A 26,365-nucleotide genomic window follows, 5' to 3' on the forward strand; every position below is an offset into this window, starting at 1 on the left:
CTGAATCTGATTATTCAGGTCCGAGCTCAATCAGGGACCTGATTGATTGATTACCTGATTGATTATCTGATTGAGAAAATCAAGATTCAAGATCTATGGGTTGAAAGCGGCGACTTTTTCAGAAGAGTCGTGCGAATGTAATGGGATCTTTGGAGGTCCTTAGTTACTCTCAATCGCATGTTCGGTTTCGCGCTGCCTCGACGTGTTCCGGTTCAAGCGAGATGATCGATCTCAATGAGCTGGTCTTGCACAGGTCACTGCCGGTTGCCATCACTTGTTCACTTAAAATCAATATCCTATTGATGGTCACTAGGATCGATGATGATCGATCATTGAAGGGTCAGCATGTGAATCTGCTTCGTTGCTCGATCGTTCATCCAATTCGCTTCCCTCAATTGGGTCGTCAACTCATTGCCGCTCTTTTCACATGTTGATCAACCACCTTTTGGCGAGATATAAGTAACCATGACCCCTCTCATCCCTTCTTCCCTCCTACAATCACCTCCTCAACAATCAATACCCTTCCATCAACCGAATACAAAACCACCAACATGACATCCCACTAACAAGCGCACCGACAATGTCCACCCTTACCACCCTCCTCACCACCCTCCTCCACCTCCTCATCCCGACCACCACCACCGCCTACGCCGCCGACAACGCCCGCATCACCTTCTACGACAACCAAGACGCCTCGAACATAAACTTCGGCGCCTGCGAGCAGCCGCTCGGCACCCTCGCCGCGCCCTTCGGAGCCGCCATGAGCTTCGCCGACAACGGCAACAAGCAGGCCTGCGGGAAATGCATTGAGGTCCATTATCAGGGGAAGGGTGTGAAGGTGCAGGTATGTTGTTTGCTTTGGATTCGACTACGTGGGCATGGCGATTGACAGAGATGGACAGGTTGTTGACAAGTGCTCCGCATGCCCGCAGAACGGGCTTGATCTGTGGAAAGGGGCGTTCGAGACGCTGGCTAGTCCTGATGTGGGCGTGCTGTATACCGACTGGGAGTGGGTTGGTTGCTGAATGGCTGTTCTGAGAGCGTGAGTTGTTACTCACTGGTCTGCGTGTTGTGGTGACATTGACTGACTGGGTGTGCTTACAGCCAACTGCTTGATGAGTTTCTTTCTCGTGCACCGGCATACTTACGCGGTGCTAGCCGCTGGGCGGGAGGTGGCACGGACTGCCATGGAGACTTGATATAGCGATATGAAATTAAACGATGCTTTTCCTTCTCAAGCTCGCCTTGGGCATGTCCAGGGTCTGCGTTTTTCTGTGACGATCACTCGAATCCCCTTATCAATCAAGATCATTCCTACATTTTGTGCGTGAGAGGCAGGGCGAGTATCGAGGCTGGCGTTAAGTGACTTTGCAAGGACTCTTTCGTTTCTGTAAGAGCAGGTTACGCCAAGCCCTCGAAGACCAGTTCCTGTCTTCCCACTCAGCTCGATGTCAGATATGTAATTCGTTAAATACAAGCGAAGTTGCAATTGCAGAGACTCACCGATCCATTGGCCGCGGCAAACCTTTGGGTTCGCCCAGTCGATCTCCACGCCGATACAAGCCCCCTGCCCAGACATGATGACAGCCGCTAGACTCTGGCCGATTCATCATGTCGCGGGAACCACTCAGGCTTATGGCGTTTGACCAGCAGCACAGCGGGTCCCGGCACGTATCCGCACTGGGTGAGGTCGATATTTCCCACACAATAGTCGGCCACGCCCATAAAGATGAGGAAGCCTAGGACGATATCGGTCGAGTAGTAGTCGAACTTGAGGATAGCGGCCCAGAAGGGGTTAGAAGCGTCTACCATCTTTGATGGGCTTGATGGGGCTGTATGGAAGTAGGGCTCTAGAAGAAGGATGAGTTGCTAATCCCTGCCATGAGAACAAAAGCCAAAGAGGGATTAGGAGACAGTTCCAGTTGACGAAGACGCCATCGTCCATAGCTTTGCGATGGCTCACATCCTGGTTTGCTGAACCCACTGCTGTGACGTTGGATGTGAAACGAACGGACTTCTACCGCGACCCACTTGCGACCATCAGAATGCACGAAGGATCATGTCGCCGCGCAGAGTACAAGGCCTTGGATCCCGTGGTGTGCTTCTGGGTCGGGCTTTCGACCTTTCTTGTCGATTGAAATGCAGGCACGGCGTTCATTCGGTGTCGTGAAAGCGTATAACCCGCACGAAGCTGACGATAGACCAGGGATGAAGGCAGAAAAAGCCGCGAAGACCGCAGCGATATTATATATGTACAGTTCCGCTAGTAACGCCGTCACATGCACACGCCCAGACATCACCGGGCGTAACCATCGTATTCAGAAAGGAAAATCCTCAATCCCCAAACACCATCTCATGCACATAATACGAAAGCGCAAAGCGAACGAGCCAAGCGCCTGCCTACTTGCTCGCCATAACGTCCACATACCTTCCTCCCTTCTTCTTGCCGCCCTTGACCGTGCCCTTCTTTGCGCCCGCGCCTGGCGGTCCGCCCAGCAAATCGTCCAAGCTACTAGCATTGCTCAAAGAGCTGGACGGGCGAGGAGGAGGCATGAGACCCGCAGCGCCCGGGCCGCTCAAAGCAGTCGGAGGAGTACCGGCGAGCGATGCAGGGGTCCCAGCGCGAGAGGGCGGGTTGGACGGCGGGCCACTGCCAATCGGCACTGGGCCTGAAGACGTAGGCGGTCGGCTTCCCATGGCCGCGAGGCTGCCGCCACTAGCAGCACGCGAAGGCGGGCCCATGGTTGGCGGAGCCGAGGCGGCGGCGCTGGCGACGCGGCTGGGAGGGCCTTTGGGCGGAGGAGGTGTCGCGGCCGCTGGAGTTGCGGCGTCAGCACCGCCCTTCTTGTTGACCCATTTGTTGAGGTCCTTGTCAAAGTAGAAAGAGCTCTCCTCGCCGAGCTTGGCTCTGACGGGGCCGTTGCCGGGCGCTTGCTCTTTCTTGCCTCCGAACCAGCCTCCGAACCAGCCCTTCTTGTCTCCTTTGTCGTTCTGGGATCGAGCGGCGTCAGCTTCGGCGGCGGCGCGGAAAGCAGCATCGGCCTGGCGATCGGCCTCGGAGTTCTTTTGCGACTTGAGAGCCGAGGCGCGAGCCACTATGTCGTCGTCATCGTCATCGTCCATCATGGGCTTCAGCTTGGGCTTAGGCGCTTCCTCCTCTTCTGGCTCGGGCTCGGGCTGGTAGGGTTGGTAGGCAGGCGGCTCGTAACCGGTAGACGGTGGCTGGTAGCCAGTTCCTGTCTCTGAGTCAAAGCCTTGAGGCTCGTCTCCAGCGGGCTCTGGTGCCGCCATCTTGTGATCGTCGAAGCCGCCCTCGGCGTCGTCATTCATGGTCGCAGGGCCCTCATGAACCTGGGGTGGCGTCGCACCAAAGCCATCGGATTCCGCATACATGGACTTGGGCTCGTAGCTCTGATTCGAAACATGGCTCATAGCACTTCCTCTCCTCGAGCCTGCATTGTATGCTGCGAAAGTGTCGCTAGAAGCTCTCTCCGGCTCCGGACGAGGGACGTTGAGCATCTGCGGGCTCTGCTGAAGGCTCGGCTGCGGCGCATAACTGTTGTACCTGGAGGAAGTCGGCCTGCTACTGTCCGAGTGAGGGATTTGAGGCTCATATGAGCGATCCGAGTCCATCGAAGACCTAGAAGGAGCAAACTGCGAAGGCACCGACGGAGCGTACCGGTTCGCAGACATGGCTGCGTGAGACGGCACCGAGGCCGCGCCTCCTGGCGCGTATCTGCTTGGCGCCGTCGCGGGAGGTGCAGCTGGCTGGAAAGCTGGCTGCAGGGTGTTGTTCGCCATCATAGGGTTGTAAAGCTCCGTACTGGAGTTCGTGCGGGAAATCGTGCTCTGATTGGTGTTCACAGCACCAAAAGGTGTCGATGCAGCTGAGTCTGCGCCTTGGCCCTGCGCGGACGTGGGATCGGAGTCTGCGTCGTCGCCAGCGACGAACTTGGTAAACCAACTTCCAACACCCGAAGAGACCCTGTCCATAGCTGGCTTGGAGAAGAACTTTCCGCCAGATCCTGCGGTTTGAGGCGTCTGGGACAGGAAGGCGCCGAAGCTCATCAGCTCCTGAGCAAGGGCTTGGTTGTAGTAGCCACTGGGCTTGGTGGTGGAGCGGATAGCAGAATCGATGTGGTTGCAGTAGCTCTCTGCTTTCTGCTTGAGTCCATAGGCAGCCAATTGCTGTCCGTGCATGAGCTTGTACGCCTGCAGGTGGGGAATGTAGCTGGCGGTGGAGGATGGCGCGGAAAGCGAAGATGCATACTCGTAGATCTCGGTGAGCATGATCGAGTCAAGGTTCGCGTCACCAGCGGCATGGTTTGCTCCCAGCAACACGAAAGAAGCGTCCGCATCATCGGCGCCGGAGTGCTTTGCGAGTTGACGAGCGAAGAGGCAGCATGTGTGGGCAGCCTCTGATCGGCCATAGCTGGCAAGGAGCTTGCCAAGAGCGACAAGCGACTGAGTATCCGTCGGTGTGCGGTTGCTGGTGACAAGCGCGAGAGTTTCCCGCCATTGGTCAAGTCCTTCCAACGGGTTGCCCGCCCTGCTACCATCTGTCTTGCTCATCATCAAGAAGCCAGCGCGAGCAGAAGGTGGCACAAGCTCATCGACGCAGTCCTCTGCACTTCCCGCGAAGACCTGGTATAGCGCAGCAAGACTGCGGGCATCCGCACCGCTGCTCCTTACTTGCGATCTGACGAAGGACGCAACAATCTGTTTCCACATGTCTGGGCCCATTGTAGAAGCGAGCAGGAGCGCATGACCCCACAGCTTCTTCTCTTCCGCAATCCAGACCGCACGTTCACGCTGACCTTCAAATAGTGCTTGGCGAAGCTGAGCCAGGACGGAAGTGTCGACCGGATCCGGCTGAGTGATAGCAGACCCAGGGCTCTGGAGATCCGCCACTTGGCTCATCTGAGCGAGATTTGGCAGAAGAACCTTGCGGACTTCCTCATCGATCTTTGGCGAGCCTTCAAGTGTTCCATCGTGCTCGACGAAGATCCTCATGATCTTCCAAAGAACGAGCTTCTCTTCTGTACATTTGTGCACGTCCGTCGGCAGGCCAAAGTCGCGCAGGACGCCCTCGGTCTCATGCTCCAGATCCTCGATCTTGCCTGCCATCCACGATAGCAGCTCCTTCTTCTTGCCTTTGCTGCGAGCGGGCAGTGGGCCGGGGAACTTTGCGTCTCTCTCGCCAAACGGCATGAAGGTCGTTGCGTCCTCCATCGTGATCGTCCCTGGCGTACACTTAATACTAGGGAGACCATGACCAGCCGCATAGAATGCCGACTGCTTAGGGAAGCTGTACACAACGGTGCCCGAAGGACTCCAGGTGAAGATTGGATGGCCCTTCCATCGCTCCAGAGCGTCATGCGCGCGTTCATCTTGAGGCACTGCGAACGCGAGATCCCGGGAGAACTGCCGGCGATGTGCAAGCTTGACGGATCGCTGAGAGGACGGTGCTGGTTGGGATGGAGGTGCTGTAGGCAGGGATGGGGCCATGGGTGACGGAGCATGTCCCGCCGAAACCGCGGCGGCCCTTGCGGTCTTCATCACAGCGCCTGGCGATTGAGTCCTGGGCCTCTGAGGCGGTCCTGGAGGAGACGATCCGAAGCCTGTCTCGTGAATGCCAGCACTAGTGCTGGGAGGCGTGTATTTGGTCCCGGTGGAACCTCTTCGCTCGGGAGATAACAGCCCATTCGCGGTAGGAGGCGAAATAGGAGTCTGAGGCACGGTTTCCTGAGAATCTTGCTGGGCTCTCGATGGCCGGCCATGCATAGCTAGAGGACTGCTTGTTCTTGGGGCGAATGGCTGAGCAGGAGACGGGCGGCCGACGGCCGGCGCGATCGACGGCTGCGGTGCTGACGCATAGCGCTGAGATGGCTGGGCTTGCGGCTGTGCTGCCGGAGCAGGGGAGTATCGAGATGCAGTCGCTGGTGCCTGTGAACCCTGCGCCGGCGCGGGAGAGTACCTGCTAGCAGTTGCAGGGGCCGCAGGAGCCGCCGTTGAGTTGGGGCTATACCGTCCGGTGCCTGCAGGTACTTGAGGTGTCTGCTGAGCTGCGGGCACGGTAGGTGGCGACTGCTCCGGAAAGAGCGGTGTCTTGGATGGCTGCGAAAGTCCACCGGCGACGGCTGGATATTGAGCAGGCGTAGGCGGGCCAGTCGGCCTAGTGGGTGGAGGCATGGCTGCGGCGGGCTTTTGTTGAGGCGGGAACTGGGCTTGAGGCGGCATTGGTGGAGTAGGCGTACCCACAGACTGAGGTGTGAATACGCCTGACGGTCTAGCACGGAGCTTTGGAGCAACTGGGAGATCAGCAAAGAATCCACTGTCACTCTTAGGCGTCTGCTTGGGAGGCACTGGTGGAGTAACACCGGCAGTCTGGGGAGGCGCTGGAGGGCCATTGAGGTGGTTCGGAACTGGGGGTGCGGCGCTCATGTCGGGTGTTTGACTGGGTTGATGGAAACTACTACTCCGGGGCGGCGGAGCCGACGTCTGAGCAGAAGGTTGCGGCGTTTGCATTGGACGTCTCCTGGGCTTTACCACCTCCATCGGTAGGTCGTATGGTGACTGGTATCCGCCCTTCGCCTTGTCTACGAAACTTTGCGCACTTGTGAGAGCAGGACGCTCTGGCTGCTGCGCCGGGGCAGGCTGGCTGTGCAGATCGTAAAGACCGGTCGTCGGGGTGCCAGCTGACCGCGACATGTTCTGTTCGACCAGAGGTGTGCCCGGAGTGCTGATTGTTGCTTGCTGGAATGGATGCTGTGCGCTACTAGGCGTGTAGTCCCGCTTGCCTTGCTGTTGCGTTTGTGCCTGCGGTTCGCCTTGACTTAAGCCAAGGAAATCATCATCCTCCAGAAGACCATCGTCGTCGTCTCCAAAAATTGTAGCCGGGTCCAGCATATCGTCGTCAAGGATATCATCGTCATCCAGAGCTGCCGCAAAAGCAGCGTTCAAGTCGGCGGGTTGCGTCTCTGTGGCAGGAAGATTCTCGATAGCCAATCCCTCCGGAGAAGCCTCCTTTGTCTGGTGCCCCAAAAGCTCTCCAAATGTGTTGTCAACCTCTTCTTCGTCCTGCTCCCTGTCCAGTGACTTTTGCGCCTGAGCACCCAGGATGTCATTGAAGGCCGGGTCGTCACCTGTTGCTCCCCAGCCATCATTTTCGCTCTCGCTATGCGGCTGGGGAGCTTCATTTGCATGTTCGGTGTTATTTCGTTGGGCGGACTGGCTACCAATAATCTCGCCAAATGCATCATCGTCTCCGCCTGCTGGCCAGTCGGATGCGATTTCTCGACTTCGTTCCGGCTCGGTCGGATCAGATTCGAGCTTTGATTTCCCGTCGTGCACTACACCTTGGCCTTGCGCCTGCTGGGGCTGATCATCCAAGAGTTCCCCAAAGGTCTTATCGTCCCCAGCAGCTGGCCAATCCTCGTCCACGACCTGTCTCTGCACGGGTGTCGATGCCTCCTGATCCTGGTGCGGCGGCTCAGTGAAGTTGGAAGTGAAGGACCGCTCGATGGATGGGTGCTGAGGCTGTTCGGTCTGCAAAGGTATTTGCCCGGTCTCTCCTTCAAGACTGGCTGCGAACCCGTCTTGCTGAGCTTCAAATGTCGCCGCACGACTTACGTTGCCCGGTGTCGGCGCGGGCTCCTCATCATCCATGAGGGGTGCTTGAGCGCTTTCGTCTTGTGCTGCTTCCATTTCTGTGACCTCGCCTTGGTAATCGTAGTTCTCCTCAGGTCTGTGAGCCTCTTCCTGCGCAGCTGCTTGGTCTGTCTGCTCAACTCCTTTTGCTGCCGGCTGAACCACAGATGCTGGCGCTTCGTTGGCCACATCGGGCATGTGCTCCTCAAGGTCCCAAGCCTGCTCTTCCGCGGTTACTTCGGAGCTGAAAACCGCAGCGTCTTCATCCTGGGGGACAGTCGGGGTGACCTCTTCGACTGGATGGTCGTGGTGACTTATGGGCGCGTCTGCGTCGGCTGTGATCTCTGGCTGCATGCCCATCTCCTCAGGCGCAGCAGGCGTTTTTGTGACTGACACCTCATCTTCCACACTTATGCTTTGCGACTGCTCGGGCATACCCCAGGCGGACTCCTCGTCAACCTCTTCCTTCTGCATCGGCGAGCCCCCAGCTGCTACGCTCGTGCTCTGAGTCGCCGATTGGTCGTCCCGCTGTTTCTTGGGAGTCGGATTCGGATACCGATCAAAGAAATCGTCGTCGTCTCCGCTCGGTGAAGGCTTTGTTTCAGGCTCCGGATGCTCGGTGTCTGGCCTCAGCGCAGGGTTCCAGGATGCCGAGTTCTGCACGGGTGTCGACGGCGACGCGCCGACGAAGGCGTTGCCGAAGTTGGGGAAGCCATCGTCGTCCATGATATTTGTGAAGGCAGCGCACGCGCGCGATGCCGACGCTGTGAATAAATCGAATAGATATTACTGCGCGACCATCAGCTCGCTGTTCGCCGTCGCTGCCGAAGTGGGCGATCCGCGTCGAAGGAGCTGGCCAGCTGGCTCGAGGGTATCCCTTTGCGGCCGGAAGAGGGCTTACCTGTACAATAGCGGGCAAAGAAAGGCGCAATCGAATGGAAGGGATTAGCAGTACACTTGGGGCATGACACGCAGCTTCCGGGCGGCGGATGCGCAGTGTGCGATGCGCGTGAATGCGAGTGCAAAGGAGTAATAGGAGGCCAAGTAGCCGTCAATTTACAATAGGAGATGACGATTGCGGCTGCCAGCTCGCGTTCGCGGGTCCGCAGCCCGCGCCCCGGGCTCCGATCGGCTTCTGGGGTCAAATGTCCAAGCACGTTGCAACGGCGTGTCAGATACATACAGGAGGCAGCAGCTTAACAAAGAAAGCCTGCCACCACGCCGCGCTCGGGATCACTCTCAAGCGTTCTGATCCCGGCCGCGCTTGCAATTATCCTTACAACACTCGCACAAATCGCCATGAACTAAACCCAACAACCTTCCGAAATCACCACAGACCCCCAAATGCGGTATGAACCCTCCTAACGGCCATGCGAAACCGGCCGCGCCGGACGACCCTTACGATGACAACGACTCGGACCTGGACTTGGATCTGAATGAACTCAATCCTGCGACCTCAGTCGCACCTAAGTCGACGCGAGGGCAGCCTGCCGCCGCCCGCCGGAGCTACGATTATGGCGGTCAAATACCGCTGCGCAACCTTCGCTTTGGAGGACGGAGGAGGCCCCGAGAAGAGGACGAGGATATGGAAGCACTGATTGACAGTGAGGATGGAGCAAGGAAAAGAGAGAGCAATGGCTTTGGCGGAGACGACGCGCCGCTGCTGAACGGGAGCTCGAGGCGCTGGTCGCAGCAGGGCTTGGATCCGTTCTCTGAGACGCGTCCTAGGCGAGGTGTATGGAAATACATGCCGTTTGGGAAACGCAGCTCTTCGATTGCGCTGCCGTCAAATGCCGTGGAGGAACCAGAGGAAGAACATGACCCCTCTGCTCAACGAACCGTCTCTGCTGCCCAGAAGCAGAGCGCTCGATTCCCTGCGAACGCGGTATCACACGCCAAGTACACGCCATGGTCGTTCTTGCCGCGGACTCTGTTCAACGAGTTCAAGTTCTTCATCAACATGTACTTCCTCCTGGTTGCATTGTCACAAATAATACCTGCACTGCGGATTGGATACCTGAGCACGTACATTGCGCCTCTGGCTTTTGTAATATGCATCACCCTCAGCAAGGAAGCGTACGACGATATTTACCGGAGGAAGAGAGACAACGAGGCAAACAGCGAGCCCTATAAAGTGCTTCGGCTGGATGAGAGCGGCGCGCAAGGCTACGGCGGCGACCGCAAGAGAAAGGTCAGCAAGATGTCGGAGCGGAAGAAGGGCAAGAAAAGACGGTCAGACAGGGAAGACCGAGTTGCGCAAGCAGACATGGAGGAACAGGCCGCGGAAGACGTGGAGGCCCCTTCTGCGAGCGTCACAGAGGTAACCAAAGCATCAAAAGACCTGGCAGTTGGCGATGTGCTTGTGCTTGAGAAGGATCAGCGCGTTCCGGCGGACGTGATAATTCTGAAGAGCTATTCATCAGAAGCTCATGTACAGAGCGAGGAACCGGTGCCTTCGCCAAGAAAGTCCGAAACCCTCATGGATTTTGGCGAGGGCGCACAAGAGCCTGATGCAGCTCTTCAAGCGAAGGCCGAGAGAGGTGAAGATCTCGAGAATCGAACAACATCCTCCGATCCAAGTGGAGGCGGGGAGGCCTTCATACGAACCGATCAACTCGATGGTGAGACGGATTGGAAGCTCAGGCTAGCTTCTCCTCTGGCGCAAACACTGCCTGCAAGCGAGTACGGTCGACTTCGAATAACTGCTGGCAAGCCCGATAAGAGAGTCAACGATTTCGTTGGTACCATCGAACTTGCCCCCAAGTCTCACGCAGCATACGATCCGCCAGCTGATGAAGCGGGTGATTCTGCGACTGGAAGTGGAAAGACATCACAGTCAAGCCCTTTGACGATTGACAACACAGCGTGGGCAAATACCGTGCTTGCTTCTACCACAACCGTACACGCTGTGGTAATATACACTGGACCACAGACGCGCGCCGCCCTCAGCACGTCCGCTTCACGTTCGAAGACTGGATTGCTGGAGCTGGAGATCAACTCTTTGACGAAAATCCTGTGTTTCTTAACGGCTTTCTTGTCGTTTCTGCTGGTGGCTTTCGAAGGCTTTGACACGCGCGAAGGGAACCCGTGGTACGTCTCGGTCATGCGCTTCCTCATCCTGTTCAGCACGATTGTGCCGATCAGCTTGCGAGTCAACCTGGATATGGGCAAATCTGTATACGCTTGGTTCATACATCGCGACCCTGGCATTCCTGACACGGTAGTACGGACGTCGACCATCCCCGAAGACCTCGGCAGAATCGAGTATTTGCTATCAGACAAGACCGGCACTTTGACGAGGAACGAGATGGAGCTGAGGAAGGTCCACGTTGGTACAGTCAGCTACGGAGGCGACGCTATGGAAGAAGTCACTGGCTACGTCCGTCAAGCCTTCTCCGACAACACTGGAAACGTCGATGCCCTCTTCACGCCATCTGCGGCATTCGACGCTCTGAGCGGTGCAACGAGAACGCGCCGCGAGATCGGCATCCGTGTCAGAGACCTGGTCCTTGCACTGGCTCTGTGCCACAACGTCACGCCAACAACCGAAGAAGACGAGAGCGGTGCTCCTGTGACAACTTACCAAGCCTCTTCGCCTGACGAGATCGCTATTGTACAATGGACCGAGTTGGTGGGACTTCGACTGGCACATCGCGATCGCAAGAGCATCAGTCTGCAGTTCTCTGGAGATGGACGAACCGTGGTGAAAGTGGAGATCCTCAACATCTTCCCCTTTACCTCCGACAGCAAGCGCATGGGCATCATTGTTCGCTTCCAGCGCTACGCCTCAAACAGTAGGCACAGCGATGAGGACGAGATTGTGTTCTTCCAGAAAGGTGCCGACACGGTCATGACATCCATCGTGGCCGCCAACGATTGGCTCGACGAAGAGACCGGTAACATGGCACGCGAAGGACTTCGCACACTAGTGATAGGTCGGAAGCCTCTGAGCGCTCAGCAATACGCGGCCTTCTCTGCCGCGCATACAGAAGCGTCAATGAGCTTGCAGAACCGCGACACCGAAATGGCAGCTGTAGTCAAGCAGCATCTCGAGCACAACCTCGAGCTGCTCGGCGTTACCGGTGTCGAGGATAAGCTCCAACCTCACGTCAAGCCATCGCTGGAGCTCTTGAGGAATGCTGGAGTCAAGATCTGGATGCTGACCGGTGATAAAGTTGAGACTGCTCGCTGCGTTGCAGTTTCGTCAAAGCTTGTTTCACGAGGCCAGCATATCCACACGATTGCCGGATTAAAGCGCAAAGACACGGCGCTGGACGCGTTGGCGCCTCTTGCCAATCGCCCGAATGCTGCCCTTCTCATCGATGGTCAGAGCCTTGCTCTCTACCTGAATCATTACCGCTCGACCTTCATCTCTACAGCCGTCAAGCTTCCCGCAGTCATTGCATGTCGATGCTCTCCTACTCAGAAGGCGAGCGTCGCTCTCCTCATCCGCGCCTTCACCAAGAAGCGCATAGCATGTATTGGCGACGGTGGCAACGATGTCAGCATGATACAGGCTGCAGATGTCGGTGTCGGTATCGTGGGCAAGGAAGGACGACAAGCTTCTCTCGCAGCCGACTTCTCGATCACTCAATTCGCACACTTGACCAAGTTGCTCGTTTGGCACGGCCGAAACAGCTACAAGCGCTCCGCCAAGCTCGCACAGTTCGTCATCCACCGTGGACTTCTCATCTCAGTCTGCCAGACCGTGTTCAGCGTCGGCTCCAAATTTGAGCCTGTGGCGCTCTACCGCGATTGGCTGCTTGTCGGCTACGCTACGATCTACACTATGATGCCCGTGTTCTCGCTCGTCCTCGACCGCGACGTCGACGAAGGGCTTGCAAACCTCTACCCTGAGCTCTACAAAGAATTGACACTGGGCAAAAGCCTCAGCTACCGAACCTTCTTCGTCTGGGTCGGAATCTCCGTCTACCAGGGTCTCATCATCCAGGGCGGCTCCCAGCTGCTCGTCCCCAGCTTTCACTCCTCGGCGCCCACGACCTCCCACCCAACGACAGAGACAGGCGACACGGGCCCCTTCTCGCGCATGGTGCTGCTCTCCTACTCGGCGCTGGTGGTCAACGAGCTCATCATGGTGGCCGCCAGCATCACGACGTGGCACCCGATGATGTACGCGACCATCCTGGCCACGGCGGCCATCTACTTCGGCAGCCTGCCTTTCCTCGGCGACTACTTTGCCCTCAGCTGGATGCTGGAGCTGGGTTTCTGGTGGCGGTTCGCGGCGATCTGCGGGGCGAGTCTCGTCCCTGTTTGGGGCGGGAAGGTTATCAAGACGTATGTAAGGCCGCCGAGCTATAGGAAGGTGAGAGGGTAGGAATTCAGTGTAGGGATTGTACTATCTGCGTGATATACTGCTATTGTGTGGTTCTCGTTCCTATGTGCTTGTCCAGCCTGCCCAGGCCATGTTGTTTGCATTCCATGGCTGCATGTCGTCGATCGGAAATGCATCCGTGAAAGCAATTATCCCACAAGAGCCATCCGAGTCAAGGCAAGTAGTGCATTCTCGTGTCTCGAAGCATCCCACCAACACCTCGACGACCCACCGGACCTCTCCGGTACGGTCACTTCGCCGCGGTCTCAGTGTCCCCTCACCACGACTCTCGGCCTCGGTGCTGGTGCCGAAAACCAGGAACACATATTACCAAGCCGTGCTCGTACGATGCTAGACAAAATGACGGGATCCCCAAAGTGCAAGCTTACCTCAATCAACCAAAGCACCATGTGAGAGTTTGTCTCGGTGCGCAGCGGGAAATGAGATGAAGCGACCAAGCTGCCAGGTCTCACCTTGTCCCAGGCAGATTGTCAGCCCTACTGCCTCGGCCGGACGACTCGTGGGCAAATCATCAAATCGATCGGGCACTCGACGTCGCAAACAGCTACAGCCACCGCGCAATCTCCGCACTCCTGAGCACCGCCATCCGCGTCAGCAGCATCGCGATTCCCGCCCACCGTGGCAGTGTCCGCATGCGGTTCGCTCACAGCCGCCGCCTTGCGTCGCGCACGTGTGCAGGCGTCAGTCAACGGTCGTCAGTCCGGGCGGCGCGCCGCCGCTCGCTTGCCGTTCTAGAGTGTCTCACCAGCGCCTTCTAGATGTCTCGCGTGGGTGTTTGTTTGTGGCCTTGGCTCGTTAGCATCGCTCTGCACGACAATAGCCATCAACAGGGCCCGACGTCACCTGTATTTCCCTCCCCGCCTGTCCACCCTCCATCAGCAGAGACACGACCCGACACGACACGACACGGGCTCCAGTCGATCGAGTCAGCTGCACTGCACTGCACGGCGATGCGCGGCGGTGGGCGATGACCGGGTAGTGAGAATAATAATATCAGCGATCATTGATCGCTGGCCAGTCCCTTTTCTCCCCTCGTGCGCAGCGGCAGCACAGCGCGCAGCTCCCCGGCGGGCCTGTCGCCCCAATCAAGTGTCTTGGAGGGACTTGCAGGCCGGCACTCGTGCGACGCCCGTGTTGCCTGAGAGAGCTATTCCGGGCAGACACGTCACGGCGTGGGCGTCTGACGGCAGCTGAGCGAGCAGCGTGGGAGTTGCGTTCGCGCGCTGCGAGCTGCGACCTGCGACCTGCGCCGGCATCGAGTTGCCGCCGTCCAGTGCAGTGCGTCCTCCGTGTGTACCTGCGCTAGCCGGCGATCAGTGGGTGGAGCTGTGCGCGCGCGTGCGAGCGTGGTGGGTGCGAGGGTCGAGACCCGTTTTGCCCATCTCCGTCTCCGCCTGGACAACCAGAGCAATTACACCAAGGCCACGACGGCAGACTGCTGCTACTACTACTGAACCTTGCCCGCGACACGTCGTCCGTTTGCAGGGGACCGGCCTCCGTCTGGGCGGACCGGCGAGTCGATGGCTCATCACGGCTGCAGGCTGTTGCCGGCGGGCAATTCTAATCAATGCTACCGATTTAGTGGTGGTGGATGGGCCCCTCAGGCGCGTCAGTCGAAGGTTTCGGGCGTGTGAGGAGTGCCAGGCCGCACTCGCAGGCCGCAGCGCCCTGCAGCGCCCGCCCGTCCCAGCGCCCGGGATGCGCAACTTGGGCGGTTGGCATCAGCCGTTGGACGGCGCGGACGCCATCTCACGCTACCCGCGCCATCCGTTCGGGGTCACCCATGCTCGCCGTGGATCCAAACACACCGCAGCGCGCCGCCGCGCCTGCGAATGGCCTGGCGTTGTTATGATTGTCACCGTCTCTCCCACTGTTCGGGCGTGGCGGCGGCGCTGCGCGTGCGTACAGTGTAAACAACAGGCCCACGACGTGTAAGATGAGCCTCAGCCCATGCCCTCGTTCGGTGTCGCCGTGGGATCCAATATTCCACGCGAGCGCTGCACTACACACATAACTTCCTGTACATCCACCGCCGATAGTCGACCACGCGCTGCCGTTCTAACGTTGCCTCGCTCGATCCTCATCTCCACCCCCTCCTCGCCTTCCCCACCGCGCTGGCTGAAGACGCCGTGACGCCGTGACGCCGTGACGCCGCGGGCGGCCTTGTGCACCGCTCGATCTGATTTTGACACAAGTGGAGCCCGCGAAGGCACCCGAGCCTGTCTTGCCTGCCCGGGTCGCGCCTGCGAGTGCGTGCAAGGGTTACCTGGAACCCGCGCGCTGAGCGTCTGTGGAACATCCGAACGGCGCCAAGGGCTCCCAAAGCGGTTGTTATTACAGTTGTCTGCAGCCGCCTCGCTGTCACTTTGCGTCCCCTCCGGCATCTCTCTCGCGTACCGTTCTCGCGTTGCGTGCGCCGCTCGCGTGTGTTGGCTGCCAACGAGGGACCCGTGCCTGCCATCACTCTATCCGAGACACAACAACCTGTCCCTACGCCCTGGGCCATGAGCTGAAGGGAACCCGTCGACTTCCCTCTTCGCCTCTTCGATCCCTGGCCATCTCGCTGCGGTTGAGATTATCGATTCCATGAATCCGGACAGGACGATCTGGATCCTGGACGGACCTGTCGACTAACAGCTGGACCTCGAATCCATCCCCTTCGCGACTCGAAACCGCCACATCACACGGGTGCAATGGGCTTTTCTATTAAGGACGGCACCGCGCAGAGGGCAGCTTTCGGGCTGGCCATCCTCTCGAGCGCCACGCAAATAGCATTGACGGCTATAATCACTCGCCTCGCGAGCAACACCGGCAGCAGCAGTCCCGTCTTCGGAACGTCTATTGCGGCCGTCGTCTTCGATTTCATCGTTCTCGTCATCCTCGTCGGCATTGTCGTCTTCAGCCTCGTTGCTCGATCTACAACCGGAAGGTCACTTCAACTCTTGCTCAGTGCTACGTCGTTCGTTTTGTTCATCACTGCGAGCATCCTCTCTATCTACGTGCTTGGCTGGACTTGGGTCAAGGTCGATTTCAACGACGCCAACAACCGATCGAAACACTCTCGCGACGCCACTCTGGCTGGCTTCGTGATCTGGACTATCAACATGGTTGCTCAGACTTCTCTACACATCTTCCGCTCGCTTCGCAAACGTGAGCAAGCACCAGAACCACAGACAGAGGTCGTCGTCGAGCGACAAGCCTCGCCTCGATCGATCAAGAGATCACTCTCTTTTCCTCTGAAGTCGTTATCACCCAACGCATCACCCTTCTCAAGGTCGACGTTCGAGCCTGGATCACCTGACCCGTCAACTCAACGCTCACCAAGCACGCAATCCTCGACATTTAGACACTCAATCTCACAAGCGATCCGACCTATCACCTCCCGGACGAAGCTAATGCTCACACATGCGAGCACTCCGAGAGATTCGGGAAGCTTCGTTGTCAACCATGACAACAACTCCCTCGAGATCTTCTGCCGCGGCGACGGATTTGAAAGCTGGGACACGTCCTCCGTAGAGCAAGGCTTCATCAACCCATTCGTAACAAAACCCACCCTCGGCAAGAAATCCCTCGAGCCCATCCCGGGCAGCCGCCCAGTCTCCCCCGCCAAACCCCTCGACGGCCCCTTTCCCGACATCGACGAGCCCGCGCCAGCAGACAAAATGCCCCTGCCGGACTCCCCCATGCAATCCCCCATCCTCATGTCCTCCGACAACGGCTCGACAAACAGCCTCGCCGTCCCTCCACCCCTCCGCCGCGCAAGCTCCAACCAAGAATCGCACATCCACCCGCTCTTCCGCTCGCATTCGCCCACGCCTCCGCCTACGCCCTCGATCGGCACCGTCGTCACGGCCTCACCGTTCGCCGGCCAGGTCATCCACGGCGACCACGCGATGGCGCCGAAGAGAATGCAGTCGAGGTCGAGCAGCCGGCCGAGCTCGCCGCATGCTAGTCCGGCGATGCGCTCGGGCAGTTTTCCGAGCGCAAGGAGGCCGTCGAATCTTTCGACGAGGCATCCTTTGGATTTGGAGCCGGAGGACGTGCCGGAGATGCCGAAGCTGTGAGGGGTGAGGCATTGCGGATTTCACGAAAGCATTCGACCTCGTTGGATGAGGGTGACGATACTGGTTCAAATGGCATCTCGGTGGCATCGAAGACGCTTCCAAAGCCTAGGGGCGATGGTACGAGCGCGTTGCATTATTCCACGACTACGTTCTAATCGACCACCCTCATCACCCCTCCCACCTTCTGATACACCAAGAGGTACGAGTCAAACTCGTCCCCATCCCCCCGACGCGGCTCCAACAACCACTCCCTATCTGACGAGATCCCAATGCTCATGTCATTAGCAGTAGCGACATCGCTCCCCTTCTGACACTGTAGAGCCGCGAGGTAATGGCCCGACGACGTCGAGGCGCCTCTGTGCGCCACCACGCCGTGCAGCTGGTACTTCAGCGCGGTGTTGTCGACCGTCCACTCCGACAAGTCCAGGCGCTCGCGGAACGGTACTCGGTACGGGTTTTTGACCAGGTTCATGACTTTGAGATCAAAATCGAAGCGCAGCAGTTGGATGATCAGCAGCTCCGGGCCGTGGACGATCCGCGTGCGGCGCGTCCGGTTCCGGCCTTCAGGATGGTCGACGACGCAGGCATCCGACTCGCATCTCAGGTCTGGGAGGTCTTCGTCCTGGAAACACGCTCGCAGGTAGCTGTCGAAGGGCTGGCCTTCGAGCTCTTTCGGCAGCGCAACCCTGATCGCCAGATCTTTGGCTCGGAGCGCGGACGTCCGGCCGCAGTCCTCGCACGTCCAGGTCCTTCGCGTCGTGACGTTGAAAAGTCGGGAGATGGACCTGCCTCTGCAACACAATAAAGTCAGCTCTCTGCGTGAACGTCGCCTCAACAACAATAACAACAACGGCACCATGCCATCCGAAAGCAGCACAACAATACGCCGGAGAAAAAAGACTCACCTCCCAGAAACCTCCACCTCCCTCGCGCGTATCATATTCACCAACCCCTCCAGAAACTCCATCGCGTCCGCCTGCACCCCGTTCCTCAAAAAATCATACTGCCCGAAATCCTTGTGCCCCACAAACGACCTCAAAGCCCCGTCCACCCCCTCCACGACGCCCTGCACCTCCTCCGTCTCCCGCACGCTCCAGTAAACCTCCGCCAGCCGCCTCAGAGCGCACGCCACACACCCCTTCTCGCGACAGCGACACCGGCGCGCGGAGAGGAGGTAGCGGTAGAGCTCCGGGACGTGCAGGAGGCACTGCAGCACGGCGCGGCGGTAGCAGAGCACGCCGGGGTTGTCCATGCCTTTGGGGCGGGAGTTGCGGGTGACGAGGGGACCGCCGTGGGACAGGAGGGGCCAGGTTTTGGAGATGCGGGCGGCGTGCACGCGGTCGAGGGTGTTGTTGGTCTGAGGGGGTGGGGGTTGGGGTTGGGTGGGTGCCATGGTGATGGGTGGGTGGGCCAGAGAACCTGCTTTGGCTGGTTGTTTGGGGCTGAGGTGGTGTTTGGTCGGACGATGGGGTTGTGCGCAGGCAATCAATGCCCGGATTGTGACTATTCGGAAAGAATATAGGAAGAGGCAAACGGCAGCAGCAACGCTAAACACGGCGACGATATCGAATCGAAGAGAGAGTAATAGTGAGAGTTGGAGTGGGAGAAGAGCATGATAGCGGCAGAGGGGAGCAGGAGCTCATTTCGTTGTTTTCCTTTTCCTACCTTTCTCCTATGTCCGACCTACCGAGACGGCCTGGTACACGCATTACGGCCGATTTTCCTTTGATTGCTTCTATTATTTCCTTGCTTGTTCAGACAATGAGACATACGGCTGCGACAATAGCGATGTAATGAATGTAATCATCGACGAGAGATATGTCCTTTGTTGCAATCGTTTGTAATTACAAGTGGCTTTAGCAACAAAGCAAACGTGGCTAACGCCTCTAGTCCAGACAATGAAGTGAGGTTAGGCGCAGGTAGAGCCTTGGTGGGGCAATTTGCGAAACGCGAAAGTCGAGCACGGACCATGCTGTCGTGAATCGTCACATGCGAACGAGAGAGTCAACGTCGAGTGATACCTAGCAACGGAAACGCAACACATCGTCTGCTCTCGAGACAAAGGGCTTGTTGAAAGCGTTGGCGGCCATGTCGGAACCGGTCGCAAATGGTGAAGCGTACGAGGAAGAGCACGTCCACGAGGTGTACGAGCAGATCGCTTCGCACTTTTCTTCCACGCGGTATAAAGTAAGGCTTGACGCTCTGGAAGCATTCGACGATGTGCCGATGACTGAAAAAAAAAAACACTAAGTGCTGATTCTTTTTACGAAAGCCTTGGCCCATCATCGAACGTTTTCTGCAAGGACTGGCACCCGGCTCGGTCGGTCTCGACGTCGGCTGTGGCAATGGCAAATACCTGGCCGTGAACCGTGACATCTTTATCGTTGCGTCCGATAGGTACGTACGAAATATCTCTTACACTCCAGATCCCAAGATCCCTTCAAAATTTCCCCTTCCACAAAACTGAAATGAGAAACAACGAAAATCATCCCAACACCTCCAAACCGAACTTCCCAACCCCTCTAACCCCCCATCCCAGATCCCCCAACCTCGCCACAATAGCCACAACGCACCCGCCCCACTCCGTCTGCGTAGCCGACATCCTCTCCCTCCCGCACCCCGCGCACACCTTCGACTTCGCCATCTCCATCGCCGTAATCCACCACCTCTCGACCGCCACCCGCCGCACAGCGGCCATCGCCTCGCTCCTCGCGCCGCTGCGCCGGGGCGGCCGAGCGCTGATCTACGTCTGGGCGCTGGAGCAGGAGGGCAGTCGGCGCGGGTGGAGCGAGGGCATGGAGCAGGACGTGATGGTGCCGTGGGTGATGCGGGGGAAGAAGGCGAAGAAGGGCAAGGGTGGCGGGGAGGAGGCGCAGGAGGACAGGACGTTCCATCGGTATTATCATCTTTATCGTAGGGGGGAGCTGGAGGAGAGTGTGAGGGAGGCGGGCGGGGTGGTTGTTGAGGCGGGGTATGAGAAGGATAATTGGTGGGCGATTGTGGAGAGGGGGGAGGGGGAGGGTTGAGATGGGGTCTGGCTGTTGTGTGATTGGGGTGGGATTGGGAATCAGACGAGAGGTGAGAGGTGAGATGCGGAAGGCCTCGTGGGTAATTGACGGCAGCGCTATTCGCTCGCCGTTTCTACTTTCGCCGCTGGCTCATGCCAGAGAGATCTGCTCGAAGCTTTCGATCACCTTGAAGCGGTTCTTGTCCTCGTCAGACAGCGGAGCGTTGCCCGGCCTGTCGACGACGAGAGACTTCATGCCAGCCGAGAGGGCGGCTTCAACCTCCTTAACGTTATCGCTCAAGAACAGGATGGACTCCGGCGCGAGCTGATGTGAAACAAAATCAGCAACAGGTCCAGAAAAACGCAAAGCCAGCAAAGAGCAATAAACAAACAACAAAAAGAGAAAAACTCACCTCCAACACCCCTGCGATCTTCCCATAACTCGCCTCCTCAACCTTACTCCCCGCATTAACCGTATCAAACCATCCCTTCTCCTCCTCTCCGACTAACCCCTCCAAACTCTCCACCCTCCCATCCGACCCCCTGACATGCCTCATCAACAACTTCTGCGCAAAAACACTCCCACTGCTATAAATCGCCACCCCTCTACCCCCCTCCTTCCAGCCCCTCAACGCAGGAACAACATCCGCGAACAACTCCGTCGCGTAGGCGCCGCTCGCGTAGCCCTCCTCCCACAAGTACCCCTGCAGGGCTTTGTGGTAGGGGGCTTTGACGTCGCGGGCGGTGAGGTCGCGGACGTGGGATTCGAGGGCCGCGGGGGAGGTGCGGTGTTCGGGTGGGAAGGCGGCGATGTAGGGAGCGAGGGATGGTGAGGTCCAGTGGGTTGAGAGGATAGTGGGGAGGGCGCGGAGGGCGTAGGGGAACTGTAGATTTTGAGGTCAGGGATGTTTTGGTGAGATGTACGGACTTATTGTGGTATTGCTTGGTTTTGAGAGATGTCCAAGGGGCATGCGGTTCGTCAAAGCTTGCGCGCCAAATATGGCGGCGTTGGGTTCGAGAATGGGAAGAGGGTCTTGATTATGAGGGAATGGGTAATGGACTTGAGGGAATGGAATACAACCTACCAGCGTCTCTTTCACAAACGAGATCGGACAGATCGTACCCTCTACAGAACACAGACAGACGTAAGCTTCCAGAACATCATCGCGAAAAGTAAAGTCAAAACAGAGAAGGAGTCTATGAGATAACGAGAGTTGAGCAAGCGCTCTGAAGGCTCGCAGCAAAACAGCACAATCATGCTCGAACAATGATTCTCGTGTGAGCTTGCATGCCCTCCAGTGGCAAACACAAGCCTCCAAAAACCCGCAGCACAGCACAACAAGCACATACCGATATCCAACAACACGCACTTGACGCCCTGCACCTCGATTCTACTCATGGCGGTCAACGCAAGTCAACACGGCGTTCCTCGCTTCCGCGCCTCGCTCGCTGAGGAAAAATTTCCTTTGGATGCCCGCGCGCTCGTTCCCGGAAAGAATCGAAGCCCAAGAAAAATTGCGAAAAGGCGGTAAACGGCGCGTTGTTGTCGTTTTCGAGCGTCGGGGCCCGGCAGAAGTCGACGAGGCTGCGGCGCTAATGCAGTCGGGGAGATTTTTCCTGTATGCACGCACGGGTTTTGGCGAGAGAGGGTGTGGGAGCAGAGAGACGGGAAAGTGGAGTCTTGCGGCGCTGCGGGAAGGGGGGGGAAGCGGTGCGGTGCGATGCGTGGTGGAGTTTTTGGGGCTTCTGGGCTTGGAGGGCCTGCCGCGGTGGACGCGGTCGGGACGGACGGACGACTTGGTTTGGGAGGCGAGGGTTGGCATGTGAAGAAGAAGGCGAAGCGTTGACATGCAGGGTTGGAGTTTCGAGTGTATGTAGTACGGACATCTTACTCGAGCGTTGTTGGATCTTTGCGGAGGCACGATCGAGCGGTTACTGGTCTTCGCCGGCGTCTCTTGTGCGTGCGACGGCATGTGCGGATTCGCGATTCGCGAAGACGCGCCTAGAGATGCGTGGCGTGGTCCGCAGACGACAAGAAGAACTTGATCTTCTGGAAAACTGGCTGCTTCGAAAGTCTCAAAGCGATGCACTCGTGCAGCGTGCTATCTCAGCGAAACATCGAGAGACCGCATCGCGAGATCCTGTCGCATTGCGACCGCCACCTCCAATGGCTTCAGACTGCGATTGACCAGCACACCAACCCTACCATCAATACACTTACCGCATGGCAAGTTTCCAATAAATCCAGAACTAAAGCAAATAGTCTCGTCTCCCTTCATCAATCACAGTCTTCACGACTCAAGCAAACCGCGCATGCGCCACGCCCGCGAGGCTACTGCACGAGCGGCAAAGCAAAGCCCAACCAGCACAGCGGCCGGCCGCACGCTTACAGACATTGTTGCAGAGTCGGTCAGTCAGTCAGCTCCCTTTTGCGCATCTCCTTTCCGATCTGCCGCATTTGCAGCATTGGGAGTTCGGAAGGGATCGGAATGGGAGTGGTCTGGCATTCGCATTCTTGCTGGCTCTCGGCCGGGAGTTCCGGCATGGGGAGGCCGTTCAGGAGACGAGTGGGAGCTTGGAGGGTGGACGGTGCGGCGCGGTGCGGTGCGATGGGCAGGAGTCGAGCCCGCGCTGGACGGAGCTCGATGGACGGGCGATATTATTTGTACGAGCTCGGCCATTGCGGGAGGGAATTGGTTATGATATTCTCTAATGATTCTCGAGCGGTATGAGCACGTACAATAAGGTAGTCCTGAAGTGGTCATCACTCATCATCAATGAAGATCTCCCCCCCTCCAGACCCATCGGGAGCAGTGAGAGATTCCAACATCGCAATGTCCCTCATGCAATGCGCGTACGTTAGCGAACGATTCCGCCCACGAACGTATTGACGTTCACCGCCAAACTCTCATCTCACAACCTCGAAATCCGCCCTTCGCTAGGTACGATGCAGGGCGTGTGGCACTTCAATCAGACAAGAACCCACCCTCCCGCTGCAGGAACAACAACGCAGCACAACGGCCAGCCGCCCGCGCGGAAGCGAGCGCAGCACGGCGGCCGTATCCCGCCGCCCGTGCGCGGAGCGCTCGGTGTGTTTGGCTTGCCTTGCCTTGCCTGTCTAGGGGCGTCTACATCGAGCGCAGTGCAGTACTACACGTACGGCTGCTGTAGGTACGGTACGATACACCAAGTTCGGGGACGCGGGAGGACAGGACACCACGTGCGTTGCGGGCGCATTGGAGGGTACAGTTCATACTACTGTACTGTACTGTACAGCAGACCGGATGGTAGGTACAAAGGACAACGACGCCGGGGAACGGGGAGGCGGAGGGCCTGACGCCCAGCTCAGCAGTGGCAAATCAGCAGCGAACCAAGGAAACAGCTGTCGAGGGGGATGGCGTCAGGTTATTCGGGGTGTTGGAAGAGTCTAGAAACGGACACGCGCCCAGTACGTAGAGATACGTAGCTTGCGGCGCAGGCAGCCGGTACCTGAGCGACGCATTGGGGAGGTCGCGTGCCGTGGGTATAGCTCGGGTAAGTCGAGCCGTCCGCCTGTCGCAAGCTGGACTGGGCCCCGGAAGCCAAGCGGCCGGCTCGCGCTGCGCGCTTATGCAGCGGGTGCATGCCACCGTCTGCAGCGGGAGGTGCATGAAGATAGCACAAGACGAGAGTTAGGTTTGGGGGGAGGGTGGCGTGGGGGTTGTTGCGATTTGCTGGGGAGATAGCGAAGGTGGGATTGGCTTTCTATCGGGGACAAGCTGCGATAGCTTTGGGGGTGGTGTTTGGCTGTGGATAAGGTAGCTTAAGGTGGAAGCTACGGGAGATAGTGAGAGCAGTGGAGTGCTACAGCTGATACAGCTACTACCTACTGAGACCGATCGTCGTATTGCTCCGGTCGCAGCTGTGTTGTCGATTGTCTGCGCTTTGCGTGATTTCTTGCTCTCGACGGCAAAGCGGACAATCAAGCTAGTGTGGGGAATTGTCTCGCCTGGGGAAAGGGGATGCTGCAGACACAGGAGTCGGCGGGCGCACAGAGCAGGACTGACGCAGTTGCTGTCGTGAAGACGGATAGCGGGCGTGTCTTAATGTTATTGGGGAGCAGAGCAAGCTCCCCGCTAAACCGCGAGCGGGTGCAATCTCCCGCCGGCGGGGCGCGTCTCGTGGTACATACACGGCACACCAAGGGGAGGGAGGCACTGAAGGGACTAAGCAGAAGGCTAAAAAGGGCGATGACGAGCGATGGTGTGCAAAGTTGGTCGTCGCGCGTGACGGCGATGGATTGAAACAGAAGCCGCCCGGCAGTGGGCTCGCAGGCGCTGGTTGGCGGGGTGGTGGGAGGTGTACGTGTGTGGTGTACACAGTACATGTGGTGTGCTATTATTGACGGAGCAATGGGTGACTACCTAGTAACTATGTAGCGGCGATTACGTGTGGTCCAGGGCGCGTGGACGGAAAGCTGTAGGTCTGGGAGGCGCTTCGATGCCCCCGGCGGTGCTCTGTTTCAGAGGGCGCACGGCAACAGGGCGTGGCAGGCACAGAGGGAGGCAGACTGCTGGGCGACTGCTGTGGTGCAGGCGCGAACGGCGGTAACGCGCCAGTCGACCAGCGCTCGGGTGCAGGCGCCGGTGTCGCCCGGCCCGGCCGATGTCTCAGGCACACGGGGAGCCTGAGGAACAAAGGCCGCGGGACTCGAGGGACTCGATTGATTGATGACGGTCGTCGCCTTTGTCGGGCTGGCAGCAGGCGGACGGCGGCAGAACGGGCTGGAAGGGCGTAGCAGGTTCAGGCGTGTTGCGATGACGAGCTGGGCGTGGCTGGCCGGGCGGCGTGACGAGCTGCTCAGGCTGCCAGGTGTCGCTTTGTTGGCAGCGTTCGATTCGCGTACCTAATGACAATGCGCAGGGATCACCAGGCGGCGCTGCGGCGTGACTCGGCCAAGTGCGCGCTAGCGCCTCTCCACGCGCCTGCAGGCTCAGTAGCGCCGCGTCGTCGCTCTGGCTCGTCTGGCTCGTCTGGTAGTGCCACCCGGCCAGTGCCACTGCCCGCTGCCCGCTGCCCGCCGCTGCTGCCCCAGGCCCGCTAGCCAGCAGCCGCTCTCCCATCTCCTCCACACCACCTTCACACCCGACCACACCGCCAACTGCCCGCCCGCCAGACACCTCTACTGCACTACCTACCTTGCTCTCCCACCTCACATACAAACACCGCAGCCCGCACTCCCGTCGCCCCTTCCTCACCACGCCCGCCGCCCGTCGTCCACCGCACCGCCCGCTCGCCACTGCCCCGGGGCGTCTTTGTTGATCGCTCCTTCCGCCGCTGCTCACCCGCTCCCGCATTCCTTGCCTGACCGGGCGACGACGACGACGACCTCGACGACGGCACGATTGCGATCTGCCTTGCCCTCCGCACTCCTACTCTCCTCCTAATACCGACCACCACCACCCACCTCACCACCGCCGCACCGCACCACACCACTCGGCCAGCTTCCGCACCGCTCCGGTCCACCTTGTTGGTACAGTCGTCATTGGCTTCCTCCAGCCGAGCCGAGCCACGACAACACAGCCCGCCGTCCGCCTGCTCGCCATCACAACCACACCCCAGCACGCCGCTGTATCCATCCAGGTGATCCATTGAACAACTGGCCTTTGCCGCTCGACACCGCTGCAGCTCCCAGGCACCGCTCCGCCAGGCAGCACCGCCGCCGCCGCCGCTAGCTCCACCGCCCGCGCTTCGACTCACAGCTCCGAGGGCTGCGTCTGACGCAACCCGCCTCCACCCTCACCTCATTCCCTCCCCGACCTCGACCGTATAATCTTGTACAACACCATCTCGCCAGCTGCAGACAACCCCACGACTCCGACACATCGCGAGCGACACAGCTAATTTGGCGTGCCCGATCCTCCCCTGCGGACCGGACTGCATCGCCGCCCCTCACCTCCGCTCACACGTTGGACACCCACCACATCACACCAGCTGTACCCATGAGATAACGACATTCCTTACAATTTCCCTTTCTTTTGAAAAGAGGCCTTTCCTGCCTTTGATTTCGAGCGACATAGCGAGCACCCTGCATATTGATATCTTGGACCTGGACAAGAGTTGACACCACACCACGCCAATCTGCACGACAAGCATCCTACCGCCTTTTGCCTTTCCTGCCTCATTTGACACGATACGATACGACGTTTACCGAAGGCTCACGACTGTCCTGGCCGGTTCCTGCCGACTGTTGTCTACCTCCACCCCTCGACTGAAGTTCACGAGCTTGCTCATTGGACCTTCGGTTTCGTC

The 26,365-nt window shown here is 58.5% G+C and overlaps 7 protein-coding genes across 7 annotated transcripts; 4 read left to right on the forward strand and 3 right to left on the reverse strand.

Moving 5' to 3' along the window:
- Nucleotides 1-580: 580 nt before the first annotated feature.
- On the forward strand, nt 581-1,025 carry WHR41_08441 (uncharacterized protein; the record flags this gene model as incomplete). Its single annotated transcript, XM_069377045.1, has 2 exons — nt 581-844; nt 903-1,025. The coding sequence occupies 2 exons, from the start codon at nt 581-583 to the stop codon at nt 1,023-1,025; spliced, it is 387 nt and encodes a 128-aa protein (XP_069226170.1).
- A 1,375-nt stretch (nt 1,026-2,400) lies between these two features.
- Nucleotides 2,401-8,376, reverse strand: WHR41_08442 (uncharacterized protein; the record flags this gene model as incomplete). Its single annotated transcript, XM_069377046.1, has 1 exon — nt 2,401-8,376. One exon carries the CDS (start codon nt 8,374-8,376, stop codon nt 2,401-2,403), a length of 5,976 nt encoding a protein of 1,991 aa, XP_069226168.1.
- A 625-nt stretch (nt 8,377-9,001) lies between these two features.
- On the forward strand, nt 9,002-12,985 carry WHR41_08443 (uncharacterized protein; the record flags this gene model as incomplete). Its single annotated transcript, XM_069377047.1, has 1 exon — nt 9,002-12,985. The coding sequence occupies one exon, from the start codon at nt 9,002-9,004 to the stop codon at nt 12,983-12,985; it is 3,984 nt and encodes a 1,327-aa protein (XP_069226169.1).
- Nucleotides 12,986-16,398: 3,413 nt separating this feature from the next.
- WHR41_08444 (uncharacterized protein) lies at nt 16,399-17,067 on the forward strand (the record flags this gene model as incomplete). Its single annotated transcript, XM_069377048.1, has 1 exon — nt 16,399-17,067. One exon carries the CDS (start codon nt 16,399-16,401, stop codon nt 17,065-17,067), a length of 669 nt encoding a protein of 222 aa, XP_069226166.1.
- Nucleotides 17,068-17,218: 151 nt separating this feature from the next.
- WHR41_08445 (uncharacterized protein) lies at nt 17,219-18,460 on the reverse strand (the record flags this gene model as incomplete). Its single annotated transcript, XM_069377049.1, has 2 exons — nt 17,219-17,858; nt 17,973-18,460. 2 exons carry the CDS (start codon nt 18,458-18,460, stop codon nt 17,219-17,221), a joined length of 1,128 nt encoding a protein of 375 aa, XP_069226167.1.
- A 695-nt stretch (nt 18,461-19,155) lies between these two features.
- WHR41_08446 (uncharacterized protein) lies at nt 19,156-20,093 on the forward strand (the record flags this gene model as incomplete). The annotated part of the gene is made up of 3 exons (XM_069377050.1): nt 19,156-19,254; nt 19,340-19,464; nt 19,607-20,093. 3 exons carry the CDS (start codon nt 19,156-19,158, stop codon nt 20,091-20,093), a joined length of 711 nt encoding a protein of 236 aa, XP_069226164.1.
- Nucleotides 20,094-20,153: 60 nt separating this feature from the next.
- Nucleotides 20,154-21,904, reverse strand: WHR41_08447 (uncharacterized protein). The gene is made up of 4 exons (XM_069377051.1): nt 21,425-21,904; nt 21,160-21,200; nt 20,488-20,958; nt 20,154-20,399 (listed from the first exon to the last, which is right to left on the reverse strand). Exons 1-4 carry the CDS (start codon nt 21,471-21,473, stop codon nt 20,226-20,228), a joined length of 735 nt encoding a protein of 244 aa, XP_069226165.1. The 5' UTR covers nt 21,474-21,904; the 3' UTR covers nt 20,154-20,225.
- Nucleotides 21,905-26,365: the final 4,461 nt, after the last annotated feature.

Source organism: Cladosporium halotolerans (genome assembly GCF_011745625.1).
Source record: "Cladosporium halotolerans strain TM138-S3 chromosome Unknown Sca40, whole genome shotgun sequence".
Lineage (NCBI taxonomy): Eukaryota > Fungi > Ascomycota > Dothideomycetes > Cladosporiales > Cladosporiaceae > Cladosporium > Cladosporium halotolerans.